Genomic DNA, 14899 nt, shown 5'->3' on the forward strand with positions numbered 1-14899 from the left:
ATTTATTCCTTTTGAAAGTGAAAGGGTTTTATTAGGGCAAGTCTATAATATCTCCAGAGATTTTAAACAGCAAGTTAAACATACAAAAAAAAACATCTTTTTTTTTTTTTTTTTGCTTTTTTATTAAATATGTAAAAAGCAGGTCAAGTTATTCACAAAAAAAATGCAAACATGCAACACATTTGGGGAATGCATAAGGGGAGATACTGTAAGGGAAATAAAAAGAAAATCATTGTCTATTTATAATTATTAACAGTACATATGTTTACATTCCTTTTCATTGTACACAATAATAAATGACATAAGCATCGTTGACCTGTGAGAATATTGACGAGTATCATGAGATCACGAGAATGCTGTTTTCCGTTCAGAAGACCTGTGATTTAGAACAAGTTAACAAAAATCTTAAAGATGCATCGATTTCTTTTTTTTTTTACTGTACATATAAAGTAAAACATGTTTAGACGCAGAATACGGATTGCACAGTTCAAATGAAATGCTTCTTATCAAACACTGTGATTGGCTTCCTCCTCTGTGAAGCAGAGACACATTTAACCAAAGAAAACAAATTTTATGAGTACATTTAATCTAACGGGGTGAAAAATTTAGCTTGTTTTCTAAGTGAATCACATGGGTTTATATCACCAATATGCATTAGGTTATAATGCAGAATTTTCCATAGTTAATCTTCTGAAGGAATCTATCATGAGGTGATGATAAGTGGCTCTTTGAGCTACTCTTATTGCAATATTTAAAAATGTAACTGTTCAATACATCACATCTTAAAACATTAACAGCTTAAGGAATAAAAAAAAAAAGCTAAATTCTCCTTCATCGGTGCAGTGAGATGAAAATCAACAGACTTCAGTTAAAGTAAAAACCGAATGGAGCTGATGTGCAGTGGTTGTTATCACGGCTTCACACGAACAACATTCACCAATTAAGCTGCTGTTGGATGACATGTTCATAATAATCATGATGCAATAAAAGAGGGCTTCAAAACAAGAAAATAATAAAAGACACGTGAGAAATAAACCGTCATGAGTTTGAGGAAATGAACCCAAAAGCAGTTTTCTGACTGAGTGTGTGTATGTTCAGGTGTTCAGTATTCGTCCTGCGTGTCGTCAGGGACGTCCTCCTCCTGAGCGGGAGCCTCGTGTTCCTCTCCGCCTGCCTCCTGCACAAACAGTTGATTGCTGTCAGTTACTTTTAAGGGTCTTGTCATATTAGATAGTCACTCACTTCGTCTGTTATGAACGGTGAGAAAACTGACTACGTATGAAGCACTTGATCTGAAGGCTTATATCACGAGAAACAACAACAGAAAAGGGTCTTTTAGAACAGGTAATTAAAAAAAAATAGTCTAAATGACACATAGAGGGTTAAAACTAATTGTGAAAATTTAAATGATGGCAAGTTTTTGGCTTTGACCTTAATCATAAGTGGATATGAGGGGGAATATTTGTAAACCTTTTAAGGTGGGAAGAATAAAAAAAATAAATAAATAAATAAAGCTCCTTTTTATTAAAACAAAAAAGAAAATATTAAGAAATAATAAAACAATAATAATACTTCTAATAAATGGGATGATGCTTTGTTAAGAGCAGAAAAAGTTATTAAATAAATGTTTTATGTCTTAAAAGAAAGAAAGAAAATTTTTTAAAAATCCATTTAAATAGGTTTGATGTATTAAAAGAACATTGAAATAGTAGCAGTGGTAAAAATAATAATAATATTAATAATACTAATCTGTGAGCAGTGTTTAGTTTTTATTCAAATAAATTTATTGTTAGAAAAAAATACATATATATATATATATATATATATAGGCTCCTAACCCTAAGTCAGAGACCTCTCATTAACATAATAAAAATAATAATAATAATAATAATAACACATTGTGTGATTCATTAAAAATAGAAAAGTACTATAAACAAATAAAAAATTATGTGATTTAATCAAAATAAAAAGGGGCTATAAATAACTGAGAATGAATGAAAGAATGAATGCAGTTTGCTGCAAAGGACCTGAAGCACTAACCTGGTCGTCTGCAGAGTACAGCACCTCCATGAGTCTCTCCACGAAGGGCCCGTTGTCCTGGCCTTGCTCCTGACACAGCAGCTCCACCTCTCTCAGCTTCCCGAAGTAGAAATCCCGCTCCTTCTCCACTCCTTCTAGTGCTAGCTTTAATGTATTGAGCTGCAGCAGAGGAGAGACGCAAGAGTTACCAGTGACATAAAACACTGTCAACACACAGTAAAAGCTGCTTCTAAACACCATACAGCTTCACTGAATAGATACACTTCCTGATACCATTTGATTGGTCAGAAATTTGAGTTTACCTTGCTTTTATGGTTTTAATTAAAATAATAATAATAATAATAATAAAGTGCCAAGTTAATTTGCTTTTAGGGCACAGGGTTCCCAAAAAATGCTTTATACTGGTCAACATGTCTATGATGTCATAAGAACATCTATAAAGATGCCTGTTATGTCATAAGGACATTTAGGAAGACATTGGTTTAGAAATAAAAATTGCAATAATTTTGATAAAAATAGCAATTTCATTCAACAAAATATCAGTATAGTAACATCATCATAATAATAAAATTATTACTACTACCTCTACAAAATACAAAAATAAGTAAAAAAATATATATATAATGTAAAATCAAGTAATAAGAACCATAAGAAGAAAATCAACAAACAAAAGAGCATTTGAGAAAATCAGTTCTAACTTTATTTTACATTACAACCATACTATTTCAATAGCACCATATGCTAATATATATGATTAAATAGGACACATATCTGCACAGGCAATTAAAAAAAAAAAAAACAATTTCATATAATTTTGCATCTCAAGTAAAAGTAACTTGATTTAAAGACATTTAGATCTTTATATTGGAAAACAAAGTTTTTGTATTTAATGCCATAACTTTAGAATTTAGAATGTTAGAACGTTGACTTTCTGCTCTAATTTAAGATCTGCTATAAGCTTATTTTGTTACTCAATACTTGTTTTTTAAGACCTGCAGAAACCCGGGCTTCTAAAATGCTCTATTAATAATTATAACTAATAAAAACCATGATGTTCTTGATAGCTGATCTGTTTAAAGATCTGAATAGCGTTAGGGATGTCCACCTGATCGTTTAGTTGTGTTACTTGGGCTTCCAGCTCCTTCTCTCCTTTAGCGGGTGTCGCAGACATAACAGGGATCTTTTTGGCAGAGGAGGGTCTGGAGGTGGAGGTGGTGGAGGTGGAGGATTTAGGGGTTGAACTGGTTGATCTAGTAGCTCCTGCACACAAGTTAACGGATGACACGATGCAATTTAGTAGATGTTAAACGCCAGTTGATTAATGCGGATTATTAATAATCAGCCAAACAGACCTGCGGTGGGAGAGCTGGCGGCATGGTGGGATTTCTTTGGCAGGTTGAAGATCTGCTCGCCGGGATCTGGAGGGGGAATGGCGTCCTGACCCTGTCTGGCCTGCAACGGGTCGTACTCCTTCCCGTCGTAGTTGGCGTCGAAGAACTTCTTGAACCACTGAATGAAGTCCAGGTTGTCTTGAAACCGTCCCTTGACGAGCTTCTCTACAGGGATGATCTACACAAGATGGGAGTGTAAATGTGAAAAAATTACATTATACAGACATCTTTGCATAACAAATACAGATTTATATGTTAGATTGTGGTTTCACAAAGTGGTGTAAAATTAAAATCAATTATAAAATATTGAATTTGTTTATCTGCATGGCACGTGACTGTTAACTGACAAAGAACTGCAAATACCTGAAGGTGTTAATAAATTTAAAAAAATATTAATTTCAAATCTCAAGTAAACTTCAATTTCAGAAATTGCAGGTCAAAGGTCAGAAACAAAAAACAAAAAGTTTATGAATCCCTGATTAAATTTATTTAAAATGATACATGTGATTTTGAATTGGGTGCATTATAAATATATTTTATTGCATGCATTAAGAAAGTCTCCATCTGTCAGAAAACACTAAAACTCTGACTGCCTAAAATTTAAAAAAAAAATAGTGTAAATATAAAAAAAAATCTATAATAATAATAATAAACAAATATTGTGGCCCGGTTGGTCATGCTTCTTGTAGTAAATCAGAAACACTTTCTGTGGGTGAAACAGTTTACACATTTGTTTTTTTTTATGTCAGATTTTGATGCCTTTGGATGGTATGTGGTTATTAAAATTGGTTGGAATTGCTTACAGTTTGAGTAATAATAAATGTTTATATGCATTAGGTTTAATAAAACAACATCATCCTTTTATAAAAACCCAAAATTATGGAACATTAAGAAGAAAAGCAATTACAAGGCTAAACAGCAGAACAAGGTCTAACACTTTAAATTCTCAATTGATTGATTTTTGCATTAAAGAATACATTTATTTAATAAATGTATTAAGTTCTAACAACCATGTTATTAAATTATTTACTAGTAATATTAACAATTTACTACACATTTTTCCACACAAATGTAACTTTTTCATCAAAGGTTAAGTTTTTGCTATGAAGAAAGCAACAACCGATGCACTGTAACGATTTTTATTTTAAAGTTGTAAATTATTATTGTTGTATGTTTTACAAGGAAATCTTTTTTCAGTGTTTTATTTCAAAATTTCACATTCATTCAATGTGCGACTTGCCATTTCTTAGAAAGTACTTACACTATTAATTACAGAGTGAAAATAATACAGAAATGTCACATGCATTATCACTATAAAGCAGCCCTAAATTTATGAACACTATTTTAGCAGTATGTGTTCAATAAGTGTTTTTCCAATTCATTTTCTCCATAGGCTTAAGGGCACAAGAGCTTTGTGAATAACAGATGTAAATCAATCTGGGGTTTTGAGAGCTTTCATTTATTTATAACACATCTGACAACTCCACTATGGTTCTTAGTGTTAAAATGTACTTTCAATGGTGATTTTAAGAGGGATTTCATTTCTAAATCAGGTTTCCAGTAGTTATAGTGAAATCATGACTGAAAGGCCCTCATGTCTGTCTCACCTTATCAACATTCATCCTCTTGAAGGAGGCCTGCAGGAGTTTGAAGTTGTGGATGTATTCATGCTCCAACTTGGCCTGGAATTTCACCTTCTTAAGACTGATGCATCCGGGAAACAGCATGTCCATGAACTGACAGTACGCTGCTCCTGCAAAGACATGCACAGAAGGGTGAAAAAGGTTTCGTGAGGACATTATTTAGGACTCATTCTGCTTATCTAAGATCATTCTACCAGATTTAGTTTCAGTCTCATGTTCATCTAAGTGTCCAATTTACTCTGCAGTAAACTTAATCTGCCCGATCAGAAGAAATAAAACAAGGGCACTTAAATGGAGATCCACCTGACTCCAAGGATGTAATTTAAAATGCCGTGTAAATCAATGTCTTCTGCCTTTCTAGGTAGACCTGGAGCCGTTCCAGAGGATATTCAGTGTCTCAGAGATCTTTAAATACCTCTGGCCTGACCCGTGCTTATCCTGAACTAAATTAAGGTCTTGATGTCCCGTGTGATGTCATAAAGCTAAAGCACAAAAGTGTTGTCCACAAACTGAGACTTTATTTAGACTTTTGTTCTCAAAACTCTCAAAACATAAAAACCCTGAGATTTGTCTCTTACTGTATGTTTAGGTAAAAGATGAGCAACACAGACAGTCCTCAACAGACTGAATCAATTATTTTAAGTAGAAAATAATTATATTTTTTATATATAATTAACATTCATTAAAATAATTCCTAATAAATCAAATTTGTCAATCCTTCTGAAATCCTACAAACTAGATGGATGTGAATGTCAAATAATTAAACGGTGCAGATGACACTCAATCATAGCAGTGGTCAACAGTAATGTAGTTATTTCAGATCAAATCAAATGCAAATGTCTGAGAACTCGATGAAAGAATACGGAAACTAAACAGGAAGTTGGCAAATAACAATTTAATTAAAACTGATTAATCGGCAAATAAATATTTATATTTTAGATGACATTTAGCGGTTTTGCAATTCATTTAAACAGCCCTGTGGTGTGAAACGAAAAAAGTATAAATCATATTAAGGCAACATATAATTGCATGCCTAGTAATTATACAAAAATAAAATATTTTGATGAAAATATAGCCTGACATGTTGTGCATAATTCACTTTTATTAGATGATTTAAAGCTATATTTGCTTTCAGCTGCAATAAAGAAGTTCTAGTTTAATTTATTTTAATTTCATAGCAGTTAAATGGGATTAACTCCGTTCCCAGCTTCATAATTCATGGCTGTGTAACCTAAAGCAGCTGAGTGTTCACGACAGCTTTACTGAGCAGCCAGACCATTGCATTCATTTACACTAACGTTTAAAGGTAGCAGCCGCCCAACAGCAGCGCAGACAAGCACTAACAAAACGCCTCGGTGTAAATCCTCTGGGATTACTGCTCTTTGCGTCTAATGAGTGTCAGCGGTGGTTTAAGTTGGGAGCTTCACATACCTGATGACAGCTGCTCCACTTTAGTGTAGTTTAGACTGAGCAGATCGTTCACCCAGGCTGTGATGTCATGCCTGCTCATAGTCTCCTGGGTGATTGAGGTAGAGTAAACGTTGACCGCCATCCCCCAGCTGTGGACGAGACACAGACATCATCACAATCATCTGCAGATGAAAGAACAGCTCAAAGTCTGAATGACACTATCAGCTCCAGTATTGACTTGTCAATATGAGCAATTTACAATGCATGCATGCATACTAGATCAACGATGTTAACTAAGTCTAAAGTCATTCTCTTAGAGTACTTACTATAATATAATGTTTTGGAATTAAAAATATGAAACTGTGCACTGAAAAACTGCTGAACATGTATGCTGAGGCCATCCAAGATGTAATGAGTTTGTTTCTTCATCAGATTTGGAGAAATTACATCACTTGCACACCAATGGATGCTCTGCAGTGAATGGGTGCCGTCAGAATGAGAGTCCAAACAGCTGATAAAACATCACAATAATCCACTCCAGTGAAAGTCCAGTTCGTTAATTAATGCATTGTGAAATAAAAAAACGAATCTATTATTATTATTTATTTTTTTACTTATATGAATATGAGCCCTATATCCATAATATTGCTATTTCCTGTGAAAATGTCATCTGGTCTGAATCAGGAGAGAAATGTGCACAGATCAAGCACTGTTTACAAGCAAAAACAGCTGTAAACAAATATGTCAGTGGATTTTGATGTGAGAGGACAACAGGGGATTTCCACTTCCTCTTTCCAATGGTGGAACTATTTGAACTTATATTTTGGCCATAAGTGATGATTTAAAGCTTTACTGTCTTAATGATGGATTTGTTTCTTACAAACATGCAGCTTTTCGCTTTACAACACATTTAACTGATGAACTAGAGTTGAATGTGGATTATTGTGATGTTTTTATCAACTGTTTGGACGCTCATTCTGACGGCACCCATTCACCGCAGAGGACCCATTGGTGAGTAAGTGATGTAAAGCCAAATTTCTCCAAATCTGTTCCCATGAAGAAAAAACACTTGGACAGATGGAGGGTAAATAAATTAAATAAATTTTGCCCATAAACACTGTATAACATGATCCTAATGCAAACTAGGTAACCAAGTAAATATCAAGATATACAGAGCACTCCACAGTGTTTAATAGAAGCTTTTGAGCTTTGTTTGTACAGAATTGTGAGTTCACCCACTGTCTATCCACTTTAACTCAAAACTAAACAAAGGGTGAAAAAAGTTATGCATATAATTGAACAAGAAGTACTTTTTAAATGTATGCACAAATATAGCATTTTTCCATCCCAGAATAGCATTTGATGTCAAACCACACTGACTTTACATTTGCATCAGACAGAAAAAATAAAGACTGTTTATGAATTGAGGTTTGTTTGTCCTCTACTGAAACTCACGTCATGGAAAAGCTGCTGATGTGATGATGGATGTGAAACACATCTCCGTTTGGCACAAAACAGAGTTTGATTGGGGGGATAGTTTCTGACGTGATACAAGCTGATCATTATTTTCATGCTATGGCTGATATCCAAAATATGATCAATATTAAAATGCTATTTTGTCTATAGAAAATAAAAAAATATCTAAAGTTGTACATTATAGTATACAGTATGAAATATTTATTGTTTATTTATAGAAAGCTGAACAGTTGGAACATATCACGTTCATGATATCAATAATAAATGGCAGAAACAAGCATTAATTGTGTTCATTAATAAAATAAAACATGTTTAAGATATGGCCCTGAAATATATTCCTTATAACAAACCACTGGTTTAAAATAATAATAAAAATATATATATAACTTGATCTTTTGTGCCAAAATTTGACAAGTAAAATTTCACAGCAATGGTGTGCACAACCAGTTGTAAATGCGGCACAATTAAGCATATGAACAAATCAAAGATCATCTCAACTTTCATGTATTAAACTAACCGAATTCATTCAACTGACCGAAACCAGTTTCAGATCACTGCCAATAGAAAGATCCACCTCATCAATCCCATTCTCCTTAATTTCCCAGCGCACCATCATATGAATAATGAAGTGAATCCCTCAAGTAAACCTGGATGTCTTGTATAAGATTTCTTAAAAATCCCTCCATGATGACAAATCCTCCTCCCTGTTAGTTTCTCATGACTTTAATAAGCTTAAACACACTGCATTTCCAGACATTAGTGCTGTTGTGCTTAAAGAGCAGATTCATCTAAATTTAGCAGGAAAGATAAACAGTTTAGTGAGATGCTGGAATGAAGGGGGGAGGAAAAAAAATTCAGAGGAGCCAACAAATCAGTGTCAAGTTCAACAATAGCAATCAGCCTGAAACAAGTTTATAGACCCGTAAAACACAAGCAGTCATATTTTTACCCATGCACGAGATATGACGCAGTATTGGGCACGATATGCACGCCATAACAAACAATCTGAACAGATTTTGGGGATAGGATGGAATGAATTACATTACGCAATGGCTGACTGCTTGGTGAACATACAGGCCATGTACTGTCAAAAACTGGGAAAGCAGCCTGTCAGCGCACATCCCAACATACATCCATCTCAAATCATATGCAGAACGGCTGATAAAACGCCCAATAGCTTGAACGCATTGACTAAAGAGCGTTTAACATGTTTTTTGGTGATTGCACCAACGGGGAAACGCCATAACTGGCTCAGGAAAAGCCCAACGGTTAGATAACGCAGCCATAATGGGAGTTCGGGGTTCCCAGGGCGAGTGCATTGGGAAAGCATGAATCGAAAAGTATAATCTTGATATTTTCGGCTAAATGCATTGATTGTAGATCGCTTAAAGCGGTGGTTTTCTTTGTGAAGCGGCCGGCGGATGGTAATGGCAGTGGTGTACCTGTAGGCGCGCTCCCCGCGCACTGTGTTCTTTCTGTAGGGAATGATGTTGCTGCCGTCGCTGTCCGGAATGATGTCGTTGTTGTTCTCTCCATTGGGGGACAGAGCTTGGGTCGGACCGGGCATTTGGCTCTGTGAAATACTCGAACGGACGAGGAAAGGGTCGGGGCTTTTCCCTGCCGCCTGCCTGCTTGTTCTCAGTAGAAATCCCGTGTGTAAGAGAGAGTGTGTGTGAGTGTGTCTTCCGCTCAACAGCGACCTCAGCGGTGAGTCACGGAACTACAGTCATGTGACTCTGGGAGGGGTGCATCAGATTTGAGCCAGAGGAACTTTGCATCTTCCTAAATACGTCATTATATATTATCTATTATGTATTATTTTTAGGAAAATACCTTTGGGTTCCGCCATACAAATAAGATAATAAATAAAGTTCATAGGTTTTCTCTTCCTGCATCTAAGCCTTAAATTATGTAAAAAATATATATATATATATTTTGATGTGCATTTTTTTCCTATACTAGTTAATGCATGGGGGGAAGTTGTGTTAAAGGTATATAAATATATGGTTTGATAAAGTCATTCTAATATATAGCTAAAATGTATCTTTACTGCTAAATATCAATTAATCTGTTCTTTATGCACAACTTATGTCTGGAAATGCATGCAATAGTGAATGTTTAACTGTATTACTGTCTTCAGGAAGACAAAAAATATACAATATTATTAATTCAAAAAAAAAAAAAAGTGCACCAAATCAGCATATTAGTATGATTTCTGAAGACTGGAGTAATGATGCTGAAAATTCAGATTTGCATCATAGGAATAAATTACATTTGAAATATTTGACAGGTATTTGAAATTGTAATAATATTTCACAATATTTACTGTATTTTTACTGAATGAATGCAGCCTTAGTGTGTATGAGAGACTAAACAGGCTTATATGTTTGATAATACAAATGATCAATTATTATTAAATTATATAAAATATAGTATAATTTCACAACAGTCCAAAAAGAAACATACAGTGCTTTTCAGATTCTAGATATCTGGGTCTACATGTGACGAGGCCCGTGGCTCATTATTCTGCTCTGTATTGCAAAGAGTGCTGTGATGTGATTTATTACATATACACATTACACAAAGTTTAGATAAGGCTCTTGTTAATGTATGTGGTGTGACATCTTTACAATGTAGTCTCTCCAACCAATCAAATCTATGGTTTTTAGGTGTCAAAACAGAGAGATAAATTATCTAAACGGTCTGCCGGGTCATTAACAAACGTCTCAAAGTGATGAATGAAGATATCATTCCTTTACAAGTGGAAAAAGATTACTGAGGTTATTTAAAGTTTTAAACTTTGATTTAAACTTTACACAATGTTTATTGAAAAAGGTCACGTGTAAATACACGATGTAATCGGCCTGTGATGCCATCTCACCGTTCCTGATGTGATCAACACAGTGAAAACATCTGTTGATGTTATTTTACTGGTTGAATTAAGATTTTAAAATGATGCTGAGCTTTATCTAATAGAAGAGAGACATTCAAATGAACAAGTTTGGTTGTAGCAAACTTCACTGCAGCACTCCACTAAACCCACACAAACATGTAGTACATCAAAAAATATGACTGAGAGAGTTCATATCTACAAATAATTAAAAAGCCAAATAGATAGTAAAAGTTGGTGACTGAGATGCTCCATACACTGAACACATGCTCCTGCCACTGCAAATCTGGTCATAAATACACTGCCAGCGGAGAAGGTTAAGTCATACATCTATATAAAAACAATACTAAAGATGAGTCTTATATTAATGCTTGAGTTTTCAGTGTCTGATACTGAGATCTGAGTGGCTGAAAAAATACTCATGAACATATAGGCTAACCTAATAATGTGGTTTAATTATAGCAAATATAAGCTGAAATCAAATAAACACTTATTTTACATTTATTATTTATAGCGTGTAATAATTGTATGATACACACACATATTAAACTGACTATAAAACTTAATCATATGATAAATAATGGTGATGATAATTTACTGTAATCTCAAAATGGCCAAATATTGGCAAGTTAATTAGCTTGGATGATATATACCCATCAATCATCTATCACTAAAGCATATTTGTCCTCAAAACAAATAAATATGATTAAGTGCATATGCAGAGAGGTCTAAGAGTCTGAGACCACATTTATTTACTGTGTTTATTTTCTCCATTTCAACCTGAAAATGCATTTTAGGATTTAGGGCATAAGAAAAGTTGTGATGTAAAATGAACAAGAAATATTCTCTGTTTCAATTCTCTACTACTGAAGGCAACTAATCATATTAAACCAATAAATAAATAAATAAACTGATGACATTGGTCATGTGTCTGTTAGTACAGACTTTTTTCTTTTTTGAATCCATTCTTGAAAATCTTAGGAAAAAAAAGTAAGAGGGAAAATTGCAAGACAAATGCAGAACTGTGTGGTGCAATATATATACGCAACTGCCAGAAAAAGTCAGGATGGTGGGATGAATTGTGACAAAACAAATTCTGAAATAAAAATGTAGAATTTTGAGATTTAAATACAGAATTCTGAGAGAAAACTTAGAACTGCAAGATATATAAACTTGGAATTGTGGGTAAAAAAGTCAGAGTCCCAGTGTGCCTACTAAAGCCCCTTTCACACTGCACGTCAGACCCGCAATATTTCCGGAACATTGCCGGGTCGCCTTCTGTGTGAAAGTAACCACGTCCCGGAATTGATTACCGAAATGAACCCGGGTCGGGGACCTAGTAACATTGCGGGGTTCGACCCGGGACGAGTGCTGTGTGAACAAAAGCCAGATCTAATTCCATGTCGAAGTGATGACGCGCGTTATCGCATGGCTCTTTTATCGGCTGTTTTGAAGGAAGATCAACATTCGCGACGAAAACATATGTGCAAACTGTAATGAAGCAGAGATCAGTTAGTTCCTCACTTTCCGCGCTGACGCCAAGATCGTTTGCTTGCTTCAGTGTAAGTATAACGTGCCTAGCGTTGTCGACTCGTCATTACACGTCACGCGCTGATGTCACGTGTCATTACGGGATAAGGGTTGTGTGTGAAAGCACGCACATATACCGGGTCATCACTGGCAGTGTGAAAGTGCCAAATCTAACAACCAGGGAACAATTACAGGAACATTTTACCCCTGTATTTGCCGGAATGGCAGTGTGAAAGGGGCTTTATACTACGCCCTTAAAGTATTTACTTTTTTGGTGGAGAAAAAAGTACATATTTCTGAGTGTTTCTATATAATTGCGTCTTTAACGGTCTGCTCTGTCACATAATAACATGCATCCCGTTACTGTAAACTGGCCTGTCAGTCATCTCGTCACAGTTAACATCCTCCACATTTCATTTCATTTTCTACCAATAAGTAGAGAAAAGAGGTAGCAGGTTAATCTGTGAGCCGTGGGTCTTCATGCAGAGAACTCTGCTCATATAGAGATGCATTTAAAAGTTAGTGAACAACAGGATGTTTATAAAAGTTTACATTGCTATTGAAGATTAAATACAACACTGATAACATAATTATGTTTTTTTTTTTTTTTACTAGGTTAAATATTGAGTAACTCAAACCCCTTTACATAACTGTCGGTCACGCGCATCCACCATGTTTGTAGTTTTTTTTAAATTCTTTTTATTGGTGTTTGTAGTTCTCCACCGAATCATTCGTCAAATCGCAATGGATTGTTGGTAACATTAGCTATAAGAGTGTGCACAGATCCACATTTCAAAAATCAACCTGAACTAGTTGACCATCCGGGGACTTTTTTTTTTTTTTAAACATACTATGCTTTGGAACACATTAATTCTAATCTCTCATTCTATTTAAAATGGACAGTATGAACAATGAGATGCAGTGTTGATCTTACAATTCTGACTTTTTTCTCAAATTGTCCAAATAATAGGATAAAAGTCACAATTACCATTTTTTTTTTACAATCTTTCATAATATGCTCTTTAGAGAAAATGATCATCAGATCACTTTGGTTCATGCAGCTCAAGTGCTGCTGTCACTAAAGCAAAAGGGGCACAAATCAAATCTGATAATATCAATTGCAATTGCAAATTTTTGAATAGAAATAAATGTTAAATGTAGTTCAGGTTTAGTTTCTGAACCAGCACTAGAATGTTAAACATGCAGTCATTAAGCGGTTTGTGTTGCAGATTACTGCATTTCAATTGCACCAGGCTGTTCAATTGTCTTTTGTTGGCTGGCTTCGTCTCTCAAAGTGGCTTTGCAGTCACCCTTTCACTTATTCGAGCAATTATGTTCAACGTGTAACGTTAGACTAAATATCTAACATCAATGTCAAAGTTGCACCTTGCAGCCTAACCCACTTATTAATGCAATTCTCTAAGAACAGGAAGTGTGCTTAGAAAATTAACAACTTCATATTAATTAAAAAAAAAAAAACACAAATTTGTGTCAGTAATGTTATGCATTTATTAACCACGTTATCGTAAAAACATAAAAAGTGACGGGTTAGGGTCATCAATGCACTTCAACGTAATAAACAGCTGCTGCTACGCTAACAAGCTACTCTGCCTGCATGATGTTTCAACCATTAAAAATTAAACATAAAACAATGGTTTCCCATAGGCTCGGTCTGTCAGAGCAAAGCCAAACCTCTCTATTAAGAAATCACATTAATGGTTTAAAGACAGCGCCTGATATAAGCTCAACTCACCCGTGAACTCAACAGTAAATCCGACCAAACCAGCTGCGCTTCTCGGTTCGCACCCCACCCTCCAGCGCCTCAGAGAACCAGCAGCACCGACGCTATCCACCCGCCGCCGCTGATAGGCCGACGCACATTCATTCTTCCCGCTGATTGGTTGACAGATAGAAAGGCCGTTGTTTTATTCATTGGCTCCTCCTTCTGTTCAAATGAATGGCTGACGGAAGAAACGGATGTTGTCTTTCTCGACCAATTGGAATGCAGTGCGCTGCTCGTTGAATAGTGGACTGTGGTTTCCTGATGTTTAATGTTTTTAGGTATCTAAGGAAACTAGTGATGCGTTTATTTATCACGACGGGAAGCGTGTTTGAATGATAGATAAAAGTCTAAATTTAGAGAAAGAATCTGCCTTTGTTTCATTGTAGAATCTAGGTTCCTAAATAACGGGGAGCAGACAGTCTAATAAATCAATATTTACTAAATAAAGCACATGGCGTTATTGTCACTTTGTAGTAGCCACAGCATGTAGAGAAAATAATCACTTAAAGCTTCCACCAGTTTCCAACTAAACATTTCTCATTTTCTTTTAGTTTAACTAAAGGTACTAAAATATAAAACCGACATTTAAATGTATAAATGTGCTACATAAACATGTTAAAAACGACAACGTTTAAAAAATAAAAAAAAACAGTTAAATGCTAAAATACTTATTTAATAGTAATTCGATTATTAAAGTTGTGAGAACGTTCCAAATTATTAAATTAAATATTTTTTA

General features: G+C 34.9%; 1 protein-coding gene across 2 annotated transcripts; it reads right to left on the bottom strand.

Moving 5' to 3' along the window:
• Positions 1 to 237: 237 nt before the first annotated feature.
• LOC113042598 (microtubule-associated protein RP/EB family member 2-like) lies at positions 238 to 14278 on the bottom strand. Of its 2 annotated transcripts, none has more exons than XM_026201572.1 (7): positions 14134 to 14278; positions 6506 to 6633; positions 5039 to 5184; positions 3393 to 3609; positions 3146 to 3300; positions 2041 to 2199; positions 238 to 1177 (listed from the first exon to the last, which is right to left on the bottom strand). In XM_026201572.1, exons 2-7 carry the CDS (start codon positions 6624 to 6626, stop codon positions 1103 to 1105), a joined length of 873 nt encoding a protein of 290 aa, XP_026057357.1. In that variant the 5' UTR covers positions 6627 to 6633; positions 14134 to 14278; the 3' UTR covers positions 238 to 1102. The 2 variants fall into 2 exon arrangements, with proteins under 2 accessions (XP_026057357.1, XP_026057356.1); XM_026201571.1 differs by lacking the exon at positions 14134 to 14278 and adding an exon at positions 9403 to 9666.
• Between the last annotated feature and the right edge of the window lie 621 nt (positions 14279 to 14899).

The sequence above is a fragment of the Carassius auratus genome, chromosome 24, assembly GCF_003368295.1.
Source record: "Carassius auratus strain Wakin chromosome 24, ASM336829v1, whole genome shotgun sequence".
In the NCBI taxonomy this organism is placed as follows: Eukaryota; Metazoa; Chordata; class Actinopteri; order Cypriniformes; family Cyprinidae; genus Carassius; species Carassius auratus.

Excerpts from the sequence above, each read along its gene's own strand:
- LOC113042598 (XM_026201571.1), bottom strand. The coding sequence starts at position 9,527 with ATGCCCGGTCCGACCCAAGCTCTGTCCCCCAATGGAGAGAACAACAAC. Across the intron at positions 6,634-9,402 it reads CGCGGGGAGCGCGCCTACAG|CTGGGGGATGGCGGTCAACG; the intron begins GTACACCACTGC and ends TCTCGTCCACAG. Across the intron at positions 2,200-3,145 it reads TAACACAACTAAACGATCAG|CTCAATACATTAAAGCTAGC; the intron begins GTGGACATCCCT and ends CCTCTGCTGCAG.